The sequence below is a fragment of the Tauraco erythrolophus genome, chromosome 2 (assembly GCF_009769465.1).
Source record: "Tauraco erythrolophus isolate bTauEry1 chromosome 2, bTauEry1.pri, whole genome shotgun sequence".
Taxonomy (NCBI): domain Eukaryota; kingdom Metazoa; phylum Chordata; class Aves; order Musophagiformes; family Musophagidae; genus Tauraco; species Tauraco erythrolophus.
In genome coordinates, this window is record NC_141466.1 from 95,655,840 (window position 1) to 95,674,358 (window position 18,519).

At 38.9% G+C, this 18,519-nt stretch overlaps 1 protein-coding gene across 1 annotated transcript in view; it reads left to right on the forward strand.

Moving 5' to 3' along the window:
* The first annotated feature begins 760 nt into the window (after positions 1-760).
* Positions 761-18,519, forward strand: part of FEZ2 (fasciculation and elongation protein zeta 2) — a 28,307-nt gene continuing 10,548 nt past the window's right edge. Inside the window, exons 1-7 of the mRNA XM_086631621.1 lie at positions 761-1,005; positions 2,601-2,709; positions 5,791-5,907; positions 7,277-7,421; positions 10,780-11,048; positions 13,707-13,787; positions 18,274-18,349. Of these exons, the coding sequence (XP_086487747.1) occupies positions 761-1,005; positions 2,601-2,709; positions 5,791-5,907; positions 7,277-7,421; positions 10,780-11,048; positions 13,707-13,787; positions 18,274-18,349 (1,042 nt within the window). The remainder of the gene's footprint in view (positions 1,006-2,600; positions 2,710-5,790; positions 5,908-7,276; positions 7,422-10,779; positions 11,049-13,706; positions 13,788-18,273; positions 18,350-18,519) is intronic.

The following is an 18,519-nucleotide window of genomic DNA, read 5'->3' on the forward strand; positions in this document are numbered from 1 at the left end:
TGAAATGCTTACATGTGCTGGTGTTTGCCGGCTTGAAAAAGCTGTAGCCGAGTAGAATAGGATGAGGTCTTTAAATACCCCAGTGGCATGCAGAAGCTTAACAGAGAATGAATCTTCTGCTCACTGTGTCTCTTTCCAAACATCGAGTAGGATGTATGAGAAGAAACTTAAAGGAGGCCTAAACTAAATTCGAGAAGCAGAGAAAATTCCTGCCACCTACTTTCTGATACTAAAAGTTTACAGCAGCTCAGAAAAGTACTGGATAAAAAACGCCCACCAGAAGCTGTGGCACCTAAGAAAACAACATAAAGCTAGCAGGCGATGGGCACAGCAGTGACTGCTAGTAACAACCAGTTATCTCCAAAACTTAGTTTTACACGTATTAGGTGGCTGAACGGAGGGAAAAACGACAGCCAAAAAGCCACCCATCCCTCGGTTTCCGGGCTGCAATGAAACTTACCGCGAACACTCCTCCTTCCCCTCCCCCTTCCCCTTCCCCCTCCGGTCCGAAGGAGGCCGGGGCCGCTCGGACGAGCGGTTCCCGCCGCCGCCGCGGAGCTGCCGCCTCCCTCGGCCCGGGGCGGCGCTGCCGACCGCCGCCAGGGCGGCCGCTCCCGCCTCCCGCCGCGGCCGCTGGGCGGTCCCACACCGTCACGCGCCCCGCCCCCAGCTCCGGGCTGCGGGAGGCGGCGGGAGCGCGCACCGCCGGGAGCCGCGGGCGGGGGCGCGCAGCCCGGCGTCTCCAGCTGCGGTGGCAGCTATGGCGGCGGCGGCCTCGCAGCGAGACCCGGGGGACTGGCAGGACTTCTCGGGGTTCCAGCCCTCCGCGGGGAGCGGGCCCGAAGCCGCCCGTGACAAAGGCGGCTGGGGCGGGGGGGATTTGGGGGCGAAGCTGTCCCTCTGCTTTGAGCCCCCGCAGGTCCGGGCTGGCGGCGGAGGCGGCGGCGGTGACAGCCGCGTTCCGCTGCGGCCCCTCACGGAGCAGAGCGCCCTGCAGGACGACGAGTGAGTGCAGGCCCGGGGGGAGGCAGGGAGCGGGAGCGGCCGTGGTTGGGCCGCCCGGGGAGGAAGCCTGGCCCGGCCGGAGGGGCCGGCGGGGGTGGGGGCGAAAGCGCTGCCCCGGGGCCTGCTGGCTTGGGCCTTCTCTCGCTGAGCCCCAGCGGGGCTTGTGGGCCGCGGGGGTTGAAGCCTTTCCCCGCCCGCGGAACCGCAGCGGGCAGCCGGCGGGCCCGGAGCCGGGGACAGGCGCGGCGCGTTCGGCCTGCGCGGCGCAGGGGGCGGGGGCGGCCGCGGCCGGGCCGCCGGCGCTGGTTTGACATCGAGGCCTTTGGGCTTTTGTGCCCCTCATCGCCGGGGAAGCGTGTGTGTGCGTCCCAGTGCCTCGTAGCCCCGCGGTAAGGAAGAGGAGCTGTGCTGAAACGCGGAGTGGCTGAGGGTGGTGCTTGTTCAGCTTTTTGCAGAATGGCAAACACCGTTGCAGTGTTTGGAATTAAGCATGGAAAGTGCGGAAAGCAGACGGAGAACAGAATCTCAGCTGCAACTGTGATAGTTGTTTTCTCCCCTGAGCAACAGCGCCTTTCTGATCTGTGCTGCCTTCCTGCTTTTAACACTGTTTTACAAGTATTTACACTTGTTATTTTACAGTACATTTCAGTCATCTTCATTAAAAATACTGCAGTTACTCCTTGAGGTAACTAAATTGTCTGTCTTATACCAAGAGGAAAAAAAAAAAAAAAAAGAACATCACCCTCTCTTAGCGGTAAGGCTCGGAATCTATGGTATAAACAGTGAGCTAAGTTCGGAGAACCGTGAATCAGAGACATGTTGTGCAGTGGTGAGGCTGTGTCTGGCTCAGCCATTCCTCTGACCTGCTCTGAGCCTGGCTGGGCAACCGCTCCGAACACACATCCCCAGCACAGCTCTCAGGAACAGGGTTTGTTCCCTGGCGTGAGGCGGTGACCTGCTAACAGGGCTGCTCTCTTCCAAAGTCTGAACTTTGAATACCAGAATAGGGCTGCGTATTCAAGCCTCTAGTGCAGCCAGAGAGGTTGACCACTGTAGACACAGCTGTAGATGAGAGTGGTGGGCTGAGCGCAGCAAGAGTGCTTCTGGATAAAATGAAATTCGTACAAAATTTTAGTATAACTTGTGCTTGCTTGTCATTCTGTGATAAATGGAAAGAAAGAGGAAAAAGATTTGGCTCAGAATTTGCTACTCGGCCTTTGCTAATTCCTGATTTTAAGGTGCAAAAGGCAAGGCAAACAGGAACGATACTAGGAAAGGAATTTATAGGACTCCTTTACACTCCCAAAGAAGATTTCGAATATGATTATATAATTAGTAATTAAGCTTTCTCTTCATCACATTGTTTTATTTCACCACTGTTGGTTTTAAAAGAGAAATAAATTATGTTTATCAGAAAACATTTTCTCTTAGCTTCAGAACATTATAAAAATATTGTCAGTAACTTGTAGATGAATATTTAGAGACGAAAAAATAGTTGTTGATAGAAGTGTAGTATCATTACAAATATATTTACTGCTGATCACTTGCTGCTTGTTTTAAGGCCTGCATTTTTGTTCCTTTATTCTTCTCTCCAGGATTTGGAATGCTTTGACTGATAATTATGGTAACGTAATGCCTGTTGACTGGAAATCTTCCCACACGAGAGCTTTGCACTTGCCAACACTGAATCTTTCAGAAAAAGGAGTAAGTTCTGATCAGCAGAAATACCCTCTTTGGATCTTTTATACTCAGAAGGGATATAAAAAAAACAAATTGTGTTTGTATAAAGGAGTGTTATTAAATGGCTTAAAATATTTTTAGTGTTTGTTATTATACATGAGAGATTTTTTTGAAATCAGAATATCAAACAACCTGTGATGTATGTTTACGTCTCCTTGGTTTGGAATAATTCAGGTTTAGTTTTAGATGGATGTTCATTAGAGCCAGAGCAAGATAGAAAAAAATATCAAATGAGAAAGTGTTTCACATAAAATTTTTCTACTCTCTGTTCATGTTAAACACTATTCTGGGTAAGGGAGGAAAAGAGGCGGGAGTATTCTCATTTAGTAAATCCAGTGTGGACTTTTTTTAAGTTCATCTCATTCTGCAGTCAGGTGGAGACTAAAATGGCTTCTTTTACAGGAAAGGTGACCCAGGAGACACTGAAATGCAAGAGTTTGAGAGTTTGTTTTGCTCTGATTTTCTTATTTATTAAATAGAATAGTTGTCTGGGGAGGGAGCAGGGAATGAAGAGCTTCAGAGAGGTTTATGGCAAAGGTTGTCCTCTGATCTTCTTAAAAGTGGATTAAAACGCTTCAGGAAGAAAAGCTAGGAAGAATTCCCATCTCCCAGGTCTTCCGAGGAAATGAGTGGCTTACTTTTAAACATAGTGAAGTTGAGTTACGGTGTAAGAATATGTGCATGTAATCTGAGAATAGGGTAATGCTTTGACTTTTGCCGTGCATTATATAATCCACAGCCACTTTTTACTGTGGCAGAATCAAAGATTGTTTTGCTGAAGAGGATATTTCGGGGTTCAGCAGGGGAAGATGGCAATTTGGAACTCACTTTCTCGATTTGAGTCTGATGATTATCCCTTGAATTTGACTAGTGTTTATTCCAATTTTTGTTAAGAGTGTTTGTTCAGATTTTTTAAGTGATTTTAGAATAATTAAATCCTTACATTTAAAGTAAAAAGACAACCCCCTGTGCTGTGACCCTGGTGTGTGACCAAAAAATGGACTTGGAAGACTGATGGATTTCTTGATAAGGAACTAGGTACAATATAAAAAAAAAAAGTTTCCTATAGTTTTTGTAAGTTCTTTGCAGGGAGTTATGAAGAAACTACATAAAATAAAATGTAAAGTGGTGTTGCTGCATTAGAAAAAATCTTAGGTATGCTGCCAGTAGAGGGAAAGTCAGTTTATGGATTAAAAATATCTCAAGTTTTTTCAGCTTTCACTCCACCTGGCATGCCTTTTGATGTGTAAAGCCATCTGTTTGGGAGTGTTTGACATACTTTTTTTTTTCTCCTTCTCTGTGTTTCAGCAGTATTTCTGGTTATGTGACAGCACATATGGGCCAGCTAATAGCTTGTTTTAAGTTTCTTACAATGAATACTAACAGCTAAGCAACACTTTTTTGATGCCTTTGAAACTAATAATATGCTGTTGGACTTGTGCTTAAAGTATTTCTCTTCCTGTTTTAGTAGGAAAAAAATGTAAGGCGAATGAGGGTGATTTATATCATCGTTGTTGCTTCACATCACAGATCTGCGAACGCTTTTATATGGCTCTGACAGTGAAAGAAGTAGTTGGATTGAAGGGTTGTACAGTGATACAAGGAACAGGATTGTACAATTGCTCATTTATTATATTTTCGTTAGATTACTTTTAAACTGGTCGTTTCCTGGTAGGAGTGTGAGGGCAGAAATAGGCATGGATTTTGACTGGGTGGAAAGCCAGGTGGTCCTTTTGACATCAGCTGTAACTGATAGTCTCTCAAAATGTTTCTGGAGATGTCAGAATGGGAAGCTGACCTCCTAGATAAACTGTTATCCTTGCTTGCTATCCCATAGTTGTTGTCATAATCCTATATACATGGACAAGCATTTGAGGACTGCAGACTTTAAAGAATGTCAAAACTGGGATATATGTAGATGAACAGATATCTGTGCTGGAGCCCTGTCACTGCATGGTTATTAGCATTCAGATTCTGGAAAAAGTGGACATTTGTTTTCACTCTGATGGCTGAAAAAATACGAATAGTGTGTTTTCCCCTATGGACTAGCTATCTGGGAATATCAGTAGCATCTTGAAAATGAATCTGAAAGCTATTAAGGTTTCCGAAGAAACTGGGAAAACTGGAGGAATTACAACAAAAATCGAAAACTGATATGGTGAGACCAAGGACTTTATACAGCTAGACATAATGCTTGTAAATTAGCCCGAAAATCAGTTAAAGTGATTGAGCTCAAAATGTCAAATGTTGGAGGTTGCAGCTTTTAGGGGCTGGGGGACTCTTCTAGGATGGTTTGGCTGGAATCTAGTAATAGACAAAATGCAGAAACAACAAACAACTTTGTAAATAAACTAAAATATATCACTGTGTGAGAGTAAAATATACCTGACTGATTAAGGAGGGGACTTAAATCTTTTCTTTTACTGTGTGTACATCTTTGATTTTGAAGGACGAGTGTAATTTGATAGTAAAATGTGGAAACAGCGTTACTTCTGTTTCTTTTTGAAAAGACTCTGGGATACTGAACAATATATTTTTAAAATAATCTGAGGTGGTAACAGTGTTCTGTTTTTTAAAACAGTTTTTTTTAATGTCTTTTATTATGTGAAAAAGTAGCACTATAAAAGCACATAAAATAATAGGTTCGTGTAACATTAGCAAATATAAATAGGTTTTCAGCCCACACTGACAAATGTCTATCTTCATTTAAGATTTAAATATCTACATTAGATTGACTGCCTTCCATGCAGATATCTGCATGTCATTATGCATATGGTCTTTATATGCTGGGGGTATTTAAAGACTGACAGCTATTTTAACTTTCTCCAATTGCAGTTTTGATTTCAGTTGTTAAGGTATTTCAGTTTCCAGGTATTTGACAGCAAGAATCATTGATTTCGTTATGACGGGCAAGGAATCTGTTTCGTTTTTAAAATTCACTATTAGTTCCCTTTTTTTTTTTTATATATATGTGTATTTTTTATATATATACACGCATGTCTATATATATACATTTATTAAAATACACATTTTCATGCTTTCTAGGTAAATGATAACCTGAACCTTGACCTGTCAGACGATGAAGAGCTGAGAGAACAGTTGGATATGCATTCCATCATTGTTTCCTGCATCAATGACGAACCGCTCTTCACAGCAGAACAGGTAAAGTGTTCAGCCAAAGACAGCATTGTTGTTGTATTATTTTCTTTTAGTCTGTAATTATTTTTGGTTGTTCTTCCTTGCTGTTCACCATAGCTAAGCTTCTTGATTGTTCTTTATTTGGGGTTGTAATAATGTGTGAGATATTACTAGTCATTCAGATTTGCAAAGTATTCCAGTACTTCAGGTGAGGTTGATAGTCTAGAGTCTTTGAAATCTTGATACATTCTTTATGATGAATTAGTCAGAAATACTGCTAAATTAAATGTATGTGTTAAGAAGCAAAAGTATTTCAGAATGTTGGAGGTATTGTAGAGTATGTAGTTTTCCAGCATGACTATATTGCCATTCATATCCTCACATGGCTTTGTGGTTAGCAAGAATTCTTTGAAGTTTTTGCATAATATGAGAGCAGATCAACAGTTCTGCTACGAAGCTTTCAAATTACTTTGTGTCTGAAGGCTTCTGTTCCAAATCCATGGATTTACTAAAGTTATCTTGAAAATTGCTCTTCTGAGTAACGTTAATGACTGTCCATTAAGATCCTGCTTTAGTAAGCAAACACAAGAATGTATTTTCTTGTTGTTTAAATGGTTACCTGTGAACTCTGATGAACATGGTTATTAAGAGCATGAAAGACAGTATCATTTGATCTGCCTCAGCTCTTTTTTACTGAGATGGATCTCAGCAATGTCTAGAGCCTTTAAACCTGCAAATGTTGATGTGTTACTTACTCAGCTGTTCAGTTAATAATTTAGCCTGTAGAAATATGATCATTTCTGTACTGAAAAGTAACCTCTTTATGCACAGGATTTCTGTTCTCATACTTTCTGGCTGAGATCTTTTGTGAAGGGATACGAGTCAGCTTCAGGTTATGATGGATCAGATCATAAAACTTCTCATAAGCACAGCAGATTTTCAGTTTTTTCAGAGCTTTTTTTATTTTATTTTGCTTAGAGAAATGTAGTAAAATGGGAGGGAGGTAGTTGTTTTTTGTTGTTGTTTTGTTTTCCTTCAACTGAATACTTGGGAAAGATACTCCAGCTCACTCTTTAGTTCACTTCTCTTAAGCAGAACCATGTGTACCTTCATGTCGAAATAACTGTAGTTTCAACACACTGCTTGCTATGAGGTCACCAATTTACTTGAAAGGGTAGACTTATTCCCAGAGAACAAGGATGGGGAGGAAGTGTCGCTATGATTTTGTTGATTCTTCTCAATCCAGTCTTGGTATTAGTTTTGTCCAGTAGCATCTTCACTAACTGAAAGTAAAAAAACCCACAACCTTAAGCTCTTAACAGCTTTGCTTCAAACTGCAGGCTGTTTCTCTTTGTGCAGGAAGGGTTTTCATAACGGTTTTCATTTTTTGAAGGTGATTGAAGAAATAGAGGAAATGATGCAAGAATCACCTGATCCAGAAGATGATGAAACACCCACCCAATCAGATCGACTTTCCATACTTTCTCAGGAAATTCAGACACTTAAGAGATCCAGTACGAACAACAGCTATGAAGAGAGTAAGTGATATGTATTTAGTATTTCGCTCTTAGGCTTACTGAAAATAATTTAAAGGGTAAGTTTGCCATGTGTCTGATTTATAACAAGCCCTTCTTGTGAAGTATCTGCATTCAAAAATATTTTCAAAATGCCCTGAAAGAGTAAACTAGATTTAGAACATAAATAGAAGACTTATCTTTGTCAGCTTTCATAACTTAGAATAAAAATAAAACTTTTAAGAATTTCAAATTAAAGCAAATATGCTGAAGCTTGATTCGCTGGACTGAGGTCCAAGCTTGATTCACTGGAATGAGGTCCCTTTGTAGGTGAAATTATAATATAGAAACTAATAAAGTGTAATAAAAATGATCGATTTATAAACTGAGACGCTTTCTTGAGGCCAGTACATTGTCTTTAAGAAGATTAGCTAAAGCTTTTGAAAGCTATGCAGTAGATAATGAAAGTGGTGTTTCTTTGGTACTGTTTCAGCCACTACAACACATCTTGATATACAGTTATGCAAAGATAAGGAAACCATTGCGCTTTTCTCTTGTAAGGACTTTGCATATTTTTCTCTCCTCTCCTTCCATTCCTCTTCAGAAAGCTTAGAAGTTAAAAAAAACCCTTTATATCTTCTTCTACTCAAATGACATCATCTGTTCATCCCTATATAAAAGGAAAGGAGAGATTACATGTATAGTTTAGTAAGTTGAATTGTATGTAAACCAACCTGTGATTAATCAGTTTCATGATGGAAATCTGTTTCATCTATGTATTTGTTGAAATCAATTCTAGAAGATGATAGGAAGATAGAGTATTTGCTAGATGATCCTTCTACTTTGGTCTCTCCCGTGGTTTGGTGCTTTCTTTTCTGTAGGCTGGGTCAGCCATATAAATGCTGTAGAAGATTCAGAAAACTGGGTGACCTTTTGTGACATAACTTACAGTTTCTGCTGCACTTCAGATTTATGGAGGAGATTCTATTTTCATGGTTGGACTCCTAGCTGTCTCAACATATAAATTTCAGGAACGAGAAAGCAAAGTGTATCCTCCTCAGCACTCAGCAGGGCTTCCTGCTTTTTTGACAGTTCCATATGTCCTTAGGTTTGGAGCTAATCAAGCTTACTTGATATTTCATATCACATTTATTTTGCTTTGCCTCAGGCGTTCAGCTTGTCTATTGCATCTTTATGGTTTAAAGGTCAGCCTTGACCAAATGATGCCTTGGGATACTTTGGCAGATAATTTAACTGCTTCACCAGTTTCTCAGAATCTGACTTCGTGTCTTTCAGGTCACTATTTTATGAAAAGCTCTAGCTACCTTTTTTTTGTGTGCAAAGCTGCTTCAGAATTATTCTGCATCTCTCTGAAATTGTTGCAGGGTTTTCCTAGAAACTGTCTGGCTCTTATAGGACAAGTCAGAGGTGTTAATGTTTGAATGAGATTGAGAGCAGGAAATCAAAGCTTGTATTTACTTATTTCTTGGATAGGAAAATACATGTATTAAGATGGTCCAAAAATAAAACCAGTTACAGCTCTGGTTACACAGGTGAGTCCTTTAGCCTACATATCTAAGATTTAATCCAAGTAGACTTCTGCATTTGATTTACTCTTGTCTTATATCTTATTGGATATAAGGAAGAAATGTTTCACTCAGAGGGTGGTGGGGCACTGGAACAGGCTGCCCAGAGAAGTTGTAGATGCCCCATCCCTGGAGGTGTTCAAGGCCAGGGTGAATGAGGCTTTGGGCAACCTGGTGTAGTGGAGGGTGTCCCTTCTCTTTGAAGTCCCTTCCAACCCAAACCATTCTATGATTCTATGAAAAGTAAGCATGTTCCTCGAGGACGGCTTCCTTTTCCTCAGGGCTGCTCTCAATCCATTCTCCGCCCAGTCTGTACTTGTGCTTGGGATTACCCTGAACCACGTGCAGGACTTTGCACTTGGCCTTGTTGAACTTCATGAGGTTCTCACAGGCCCACCTCTCCAGCCTGTCAAGGTCCCTCTGGACGGCATCCCTTTCCTCCAGCGTGTCCACAGCACCACACAACTTGGTGTTATCTGCAAACTTGCTGAGGGTGCACTCGATCCCACTGTCCACGTCACCAACAAAGATGTCAAATAGCAGTGGCCCCAGTAGTGACTCCTGAGGAACACCACTCGTCACTGGCCTCCACTTGGACGTTGAACCGTTGACCACAACTCATTGAGTGCGACCATCCAGCCAATTCCTTATCCACCGAGTGGTCCATCCATCAAAACCTTATCTTTCCAGTTTAGAGACAGGATGTCGTGTGGGACAGTATCAAATGCTTTGGATAAGTCCAGGTAGACAATGTCAGTTGCTCTTCCCCTATCCATCAATGCTGTAACCTCACCATAGAAGGCCACCAAATTAGTCAGGCAGGATTTGCCCTTTGGCTGTCCAAATAAGGATTTGCTCCTTATTTTCTGTGTGCCTCAGCATAGTCGCCAGGAGGATCTGCTCCATGATCTTGCCGGGCACAGAGGTGAGACTGACTGGCCTGTAGTTCCCTGGGTCTTCTTTTTTTCCCTTTTTAAAAATGGGGACTTTTAACCTAAGCAAGTCTCAAAACATTCTTCTTGGTCATAACTTCATTGTCTGTAACACATGACCTAATAGTACCTTTAAAATGCAAACCTGGAGAGGTTCTTTTAATTTCCAAACTGACATTTTACAGGCTTCTGATTCAGCTTTGACCAATTCAGTCTCGTGCTTTCTCAGAACTATTAATGCTTATTTTTGCTTGAAATGAGCCTGTCAGCTAATTTTGATGTAGGTCCTTGTTTCAGGCAATACAAGGCCATGCTTTTGACTACAATTCCCAGACAAAGAAAATTTGGAAGACATTGTTGATTTTTCTACTAAATGTATTTAAAAATATTATCATAAAAGCTTGGTGCAAACTTTTACTGATATGCATGCATACATCAGCAATATCACCAAGAAGGTTTCCTTGCTCATAGAGTATAGTTTCTGTATTACTGTAGGTGAAAAATCCGAGGATTCCAGAAATGCCAGTGTTGATTGTCATGTTGGAATATATATATGGAGATCTCTTACTTGGAGCAGTGAGTGTAGGTGGAAAGTAATAGTTAGCAGAAGTGTCAGTATTAGAAGTTTAGTGCTTACTTCAGCTTCTTTAACTCCAGCATGCTCTTTGTATTTGCAGATTATCTCAGATTTCTCAAAAATAAGAAAGTTTAACCATCTTCTTGCTGCTAATCTCTTTGCCTCTGTGATGTGTTTATTCCTTTAGGAGTATTGTAAATTTCAGAGTTACTTTTTTGTTGTAATTCCCACAAATATTCTCACACTTAAAATCTTGACAGATTACTTTTTATATGAACTATTTATAGGAGTGAAAAGATTGTCAGTTGCCGAGTTAAATGAACTGCTAGAAGAAATTGAGACTGCTATTAAAGATTATTCTGAGGAACTGGTACAGCAGTTGGCTCTACGAGATGAGTTGGAGTTTGAGAAGGAAGTGAAAAACAGCTTCATTTCTGTCCTCATCGAAGTACAAAACAAACAGAGAGAACACAAAGAAACAGCGAAGAAGAAAAAGAAGCTGAAAAATGGTAGTCCTCAGAATGGCAAACAAGAAAGAGGTCATATGCCTGGAACAGTAAGAAAATTTTTGTAACTATTTATACATTCAAAATAGTTTTTGTTTTTTCCCTATGGGAGCTAGTAGTCCTAGATGATATTAAGATACCTGGTACATGTGTTTCCATGCCTTCATTTGCAGACGAGGCTTAGGTACTTCCTATTGAGATTGTGTTTTTCACAAGGTCATGTAACATTGTACTCTTGTGCTACTCAAAAAAGATATTTTACTGTTTGCAAATTAGCCTGTAATCAGCATACCTTTCTTGCAAAAAATTCTGTCTTCGGATGTACTGCTGTGTGTTCTATTGTCAGTAGGCAAACTCATTTATCTGTTCAGAATCACTGTGTGAATTCTGTATGTGTGTGCCACTGTTAGTCGTGCAGGAAATTCAGTATTATTGTTGGTGTGGTTGTACAGATATTTACTGATCATGTTGGTTTTTAGGTAGGAAAACAGTAAAACTCTACCCTCGATCTTTTGAAACCTGTGGCAGTTACTACGTCCAAGGAGAGACGAGGGTGAGGCCAAAGTGTAGTGCAGCTGTAACAGGGAGAAGGTAATTTGGTTTATTCTTCACAGAACATAGCAACAAAAGGAAAAATTACTTTCAAACAGACTTTGAATTATAGGAGGCACAGAATGAAATAAATTAGCTTATTATCTTGTCAATTTGATTTTTTTTCTTTCTTATCTGTCTAGTGTAATTTTAAATTACTTAAGTGGGATATCAGAGAGTTTCTAAGCGTCTTTTATAGGATGTGGAAAATGTGGTTAATGTATGGAAGATCTTGGTTAAGTCCCAGAAGGAATGCTTCAGTTCGACATCAGAAGGCTTTTGGGTTTGTTTTTCAAGCATAAGGAATAAGCATTTGTAATGAAACATAAATTCTTCAGAATCTATTTCTAAACTTAGAAGAATAAGATACCTGCGATACAACTTCATAGAGTTCTGATCTTTTCCATCTAATGAAAAGACATCTTTTGTGTGTATAGCTAAGTTTTAATGGAACTCTAAGATGTCTGGAAAACAATACGAAATTGTCATCCCTTTGCCAAGGGCACAGTGAAAAGTTCAAATGTACTCCTTTTTGGTTCTCAGTCATAAGAAAAACAAAAAGTGGTATTCTAACTAGAAAGAAAAATAATTATTTGGTTTTGAAACTTGAGTCAAGTGATTCCTAAGCTATTCTGGTTAGTTTCAAGTTTAGAGAGTTGAATGATGCTTTCAGTGTAACTGTATGTGGTCTCAATATAAGCTGGTTTTGTATTTGGTTGCTTCAAGATGTAGATGTGTCAGATTGATTCTGAGAGGGACTGAACAAATTAGCTCCCAAATAAGATTGTAGGTTGCATGTGTGGTTCCTTTGAAAATAGATTTTGCTATTTATTTTTTTTTTAAGGAACTGCTGAGAATGTGCAGGTAGTATGTTCAAATAACTTTGTGAGGAGTGAGTTTCTGCTAATAAATAATGTATAAATTAATTTTATTAACTAAAATTATAGTGAAGTCTCGTTTAAATACAAAGATTGGAAGTAGAGTTAAATTTTCATACCATGAGAAAATCAATTATCCTGTAGGTACTATAATTGAATTTTAATAAATAGAGGTTTTAATTCTTTGTCCTTAATACAGTCTTTGGGTAAATCACTTTCATAGACTTCTAAAACTTTCATCTCTCTCACAAGGGCAAACTGGGACATAATTAAAAATAGTCAGGGCTTGAAGATACCAGTTACTTTAAGTAGCATATCTTAAAAGAGTTAAGATGGCTTTGGCAGCATCTGTGTCTATTTACTGACCTCATTGTGCTTTAGAAAGTAAATGAATACTGTATTCCAGCACATTTTATTCCCCCTCCCATAAATAACTACAGTCAAATAAGTATGCTGAGGTGTGCGCATTGTACTGCCCTGTCAACAGCTTGACAGTTTCTTCATGTTCTTGTCAGTTGCTGATTTTTATATCTCATGCTAAACATCAAAATTGTTTTGATTATTTTTTTTTTACTTGTCTTCTCCAGCAAGCAAAAAGGATTACAAAGTTCAAGAAAAAAACCTGTGGTTGATTATGTATTAATTATTCTGTACATGCATTGCCTGATTCCTTGTAAAAGAGCTTGAAATTAATATGGATGTGTTATTAACTAATTGTATATGTTTTATCATATTACAAAAGAAATGGGGAATGCAAATTGTTGCTTCAGTTGTGGAAAAGGAAGCATGAAAGCATAAAATGTTTTAAAGAAGTGGAGCTGAAAATTATTACCTCTGAACAGTGGTTCTAGTAGGTGCTTAAAATCTGAAAAATTGGTATCATCAGTGTCTGTAAAAGTGTATTGCTCAAACATGAATTTTAAAGGAGATTGTACTGTGAACTGAACTTTCAAAAATACAACTTTTACATTTCAAAATGAAACAGCCTTAAAAGGCAAATCTCAATTGTTGGGTTTGCAGTGTGCAGTGAAGATCTTGTTTAATTAAATTTTGATGTAGATATACTGCTTGCTTTTTAATTACAAAAATTAAGTAGGTGAAAGAAAAAAAATGTGCTGAAATACATCTTAGAGCTTGTCTTTGTCATTCATCTTTTATGGTCTTGATAAATGCTGATTAATAGTCTTCTGAACTTTTCTGTCCCTTTTTTTCTTTCTGCTATGTTTTCACTACTTTTAGCGCTTCAGCATGGAAGGGATCTCAAATGTCATACAGAATGGCTTCCGCCACACGTTTGGAAACTCAGGTGGAGAGAAACAGGTGCTGGGCTCTATTCCCTCTTTTCCTTGTTCTTTGCCTGCACTTTCAGTGGGAGCTGAGATCTTGAAAATTGATAGTAGTTAAATGCTGAGACAGGAAAACGTGTAGAAGCTTGTACTCTTTCCTTGCTTCAGGACTCTGGTCAGCCTACAGACTCTTTCTCTCCTCAACAGCTCTAAACACTCAGCTATATACAAGTTTGTGTCTTTTCGTTGACTATTTAAATGTTGAAGTACACAGCACAGAGACTCAGCCTCAGTGGGTATCGCTGTGGATGTTACATATACCTTAGAAGCAAGATTCTTACACTTTATTTCAAAGTCATACTTGATGGTTTGTTTGAGAACTGTAGTATGTATTTTATAAATGCATTCCATATTTTGGTAAAGTGTTAATACTTATGCTATTGTTTAGGCTTTGGGCACAAATCACAAAATATTGGTATTTCATGTTATTTAATACATACCCACTCATTGTAGTTTATGCCATTATGTCAGAGTGTGTTAGATTCCACCACCACCCCTCAATGAGAAGTCCATTGAGGCAGTAAACTGCCTGGTAGTTTAGAAGTCATGGCTGATTAGACTTTTGTCTGGAAGATGACTGGAGTATCCTGCAGAGGAATTCAGGAGGTGAAACAACTCCTCTCAAGTCATTCCTGAATCATGAGGTCAGAAAACATAGACTTACCCTCTTTCTCAAGAAAGGTGTATGTATGAGAGTTCATGAATAGATGCATCCAGCTATTTGTCCCAGGCTTTGGGGATCTTGAACACATGCATATTGATTACCTAACAGAGGTGTTTATCACTCTACATCATCTCAATACTGGTAAAGTAATAGCAGTGCTGTTTTTTTTTTTCTTTGCTGTCTTTACCATTTAATAATAAAATACAGCTGTTTACGTGTATCTTTAGCTATTTTAAATATCATGTATTTTCATAAAGTAAACATATTTAGCTATACCAGGCCTTCGTACTTTTGATTAAAAAACTTCTTGTATATGCATATGTCTATTCAAGTATACCTTTTCTTCTTCGACTGTCTCCTAACTTTCCAGACGTAAGTAGCATAATCATGTCTTAACAATAACACTGGTTGGATAACTCTTCCAGTAATTTTTTGAGTTAGTTTACTAATGTTGTTCTTCCTATTGATCATACTTTTCCCCTGATTTATCTTACCCTATATCCTTGTCAGCAGAGTTAGATTTTTTTTTTTGCCTTCCTGTATCCTAAAGTCAGTCATGGAAATAACAAAAACTTAAAAAATAGGGAGAAAGGTAGGAAGGATACCAGCTGTTTTCTGATTTAGTCCTGGAAATCCATTTTTCTATGGCTTGTTCTTTTGTTTGGGGCTTTTTTGTTTGTTTGGCTTCGTCACATTACCAAACCCTGGCCCTGCTTTTAAAATGCTGGTGTCATCTGCTTATTGCAGCACGTTACAAAGTAAAAAAAGTATCAGATGGTCAGTTGCTTAGTGCTGCTCTCAGAAAATAGAAGTGTTTTTTCAGGGTATATTGTTATTATAAACTCATGTTACGGTGTTTTCTGCTAGCAGGGAAGAGTTAGTTACCAATCTGGAGTTGTGCTCCAAAAAAAATCCAAGGACGGACAATTTTTTGTGTACCCTTTGAAAGTGGAAGTTCATACACATAAATTCACAGCATAAAGTTTATGACAAGCTCGTGCCGTTATATCAGAACGCTTTTCAGTCTTTAATGGTATTTACCACTTTTACTATTTTTTGAGTAGTAGTGTTCTGATAGTAGGTACTTTTTAAAATTTAATTCTTTGTGAGACGTAAGTGCAGATGACTTGGAATTTTTCAGCGTTTAAAGAGAAACTTTGATTGGAAACTACCTGTTCCCATCTGATAATGCAATTGGAAGAAAATGCTACCAACTCCATAAAAGCCATTAAAATATTGGTAGCTCACTCTGTGATCATGTTTCCAGAAGAAATTTCAAAAATAGTCATCTTCATTTTGCTTTTTAGGCATGTCGAACACTTTTTACGAGTGATTGCAAATTGCAGTGGTAATTGCTGCTTATCAGATTGTCAGATCCGTTTCAGCAATTTAGAGGTTGCAGTAGACTTAACATTTGCCCGTGTCAGTAAGCTACATGTTAGTCATTTCCTTTTCATAATACGTTATGCTTCATACAGCAATTCAGGGGATAAGTTTTAATAGTGCCATTATAGAGATTTATTGGTTCAGCTGCAAAGTACTGGTGAGAAAAACAAGATGATTTCTGGAAACTAGGAAATAATTTTTTTTTTTTTTCCTAATTAATGTTGTTATAAAGGAAAACTGGAAGGTGGAGTTCACAGGAGAAGGAGAACAGGGATTATTGGTATTTGGTCAAGTGAAACATGTCCTAGTGATTTATTGTCTACATAAAGGGTAGAATGCCACTTAGTTCTGAAGGCTGGAATGACAGCCTGAGATCTGATTTCTGAGTTAGTAGATGTAACTTTCATCTCTGACATTTGCAGATTTAACAGCCTTATATCTAGCTATTGATTGTGGTAATTTTAGTAAGAGTGCAAATCTCTAATGATACCTGTTGGTTATGTCTGCTGGAAAAGAAACTGAAATTTGCCTGTTTCCTGAGAAGCATCACATCCTTTCCTCTGCTCTGCGAAGTGGATGTGGGAAAGTGCAAAAGGAATAGGGAGGTGGAGAAGAACACTCTGGGTTTGCATAAGGTCTTGGTGAGGTGTTGGTACATCCTGTGCAACTGGTTCGCTTGAGTTACACAGAACTGGATCCGTCTGGCTTTTAGGCTGAGGGTACAGTTGGACATCAGGTGCGTCATCCTGCCCTGAGCATGGCAACGGTTGCAGCTGCGTTTGGCAGCACTAAATCTTCTGCAAAGTCTGAGTTAAGCTTGACTCTTGCTGAAGTGCTGCTACTAGGAGAGGGGAAGACCTTGTCTATAACGTGTTTTCTGATTGTTACGTGGAGAACCGCACATCTCAAGTTGAACGAGAGATGGAGGGTTGCTTTGCCTGCTGCCTTGTAGCTCTTAACCCAGAATAAAGTTCCTGTTAAATTCTTAAAAATTGAATTGAGGGAGATTTCGGGAAGCTTTTTCATTAGGGAAAATTCCAGTGATTTCAGTAGTTTTGAAATGCTGACCTCTTTAAGAAGAATATGCATTCAGATAGGCTGCAAAGTCAAGATGTAGCCTAAATGCATTTAATAAAAGAGCAACAGGGTTGCTTCAAGAATTTGAAAACAAATCTTGGTTGCACTGCAGGTGTGAAAATCCTGAAAGATTTAAGAAAATTTTTGCCTTTTTTTTTTTAAAGCTGACAAGAATAAAAGATTTCAGTAAAGAGTAAATAGAACAAAAGTGGAGTTGATTTGAAACAAGCTGTTAGCACGTTTGACTATTAAAACTGAGAATTTAAATCAAAATCCAAATAGTGTTCTTTTATGTTTAATTAGGTTTGCTTTGTTCCTTTTGGTTGGAAGTGTGTAGCATCACAAGGCGAAAGTTGTCTATTTTCATTTTCACCTAACTGTAGGGCAGCCTAATTTTCTTTGTACAGAGGACTATAGGTCACCTTCAGAGCTGGGACTGGGCGATGCTCTTTGACCTGTCAAAATCCTTGAAACGTTTCACATTCTTAGTACGAGTTAACTAGCAACTGAGAAAATCCTACAGCTGTTTTGAGGTTGTTCAAACACAGCATATGCCCAGTTTGAAGATTTTTTTCTTACTATTTTTTTAATTTTCCCAAATACTTGTAAGCACACTTGTACAAATCTGAACACCTTATTTAAGGTGCCCCTACAGCCTGTATAATTTGTGCTCTAGAATCTTTTAAAAAGCTGACTGTTACCAGTTTCCCAAATTGTTTGAAGGCAACATCAATTTTATCTGGAAAGATTTAATTTTTTAATGTACTTCCTGGAAACAAAGAATTACTTTCTGTTTTTTTGATACAACTAGTGACACATACATGATATTTATACTTTTTAAAAAAAAATAAATTATAAGTTTGAAAATTGTTCATGTGTATTTATAGTGTTTTTTGAGGGGAGGTGGTGTGGAAGTTTTCTTCTAGCTTTTATTTCATTGTAAGAAGTACTTTAAATACGTGAAGGACTTCTGGTTGACTTTTGGAGGGAGGTTTTACTATGGGTATGCCTAGGCTCTGAGGAAGAAACCTAACGGAGAAACTTTTTACTGTAAGCAGCTCACATTTTTAAAATACTTTTTTTTTTAGTGTTTAGCTGCATGACTTCTAAAATGGTCACGTTTGGTTTTGGTTTTTTTTTTTTAAATAGAAGCTGGCTTCCGTGATAAAAGCTTTTGGATAGGAAAGGTAGAATCTTAATCTCTTGTGAAATACGATCTTTTGAAAAGCTTTTATTTGTGGCAAGCAATTTCAATTGCTACAATTTTTGCAAAATAAAATGCAAGCAACATAAATTGCATGAAAGTGACATAACTCTGTTGTTCATTTGACAGTACTTAACGACCGTCATTCCTTACGAGAAGAAAAATGGACCCCCATCTGTTGAAGATCTTCAAACGTTAACCAAAAGTGAGTATATGAAGTTCCCCCACTGATGCTTTCCTCTTTATGTTTCCAACTGTGGTGGCTCAAAACCAATGAATCATCCGGTTATCTCTTCCCCCTTACCCTATGGCATGTTTGAAAAGTTGCATGATTTTTAACTGTGCGTTTTGGCCAGTTTTCACTTGTTTTCTGAG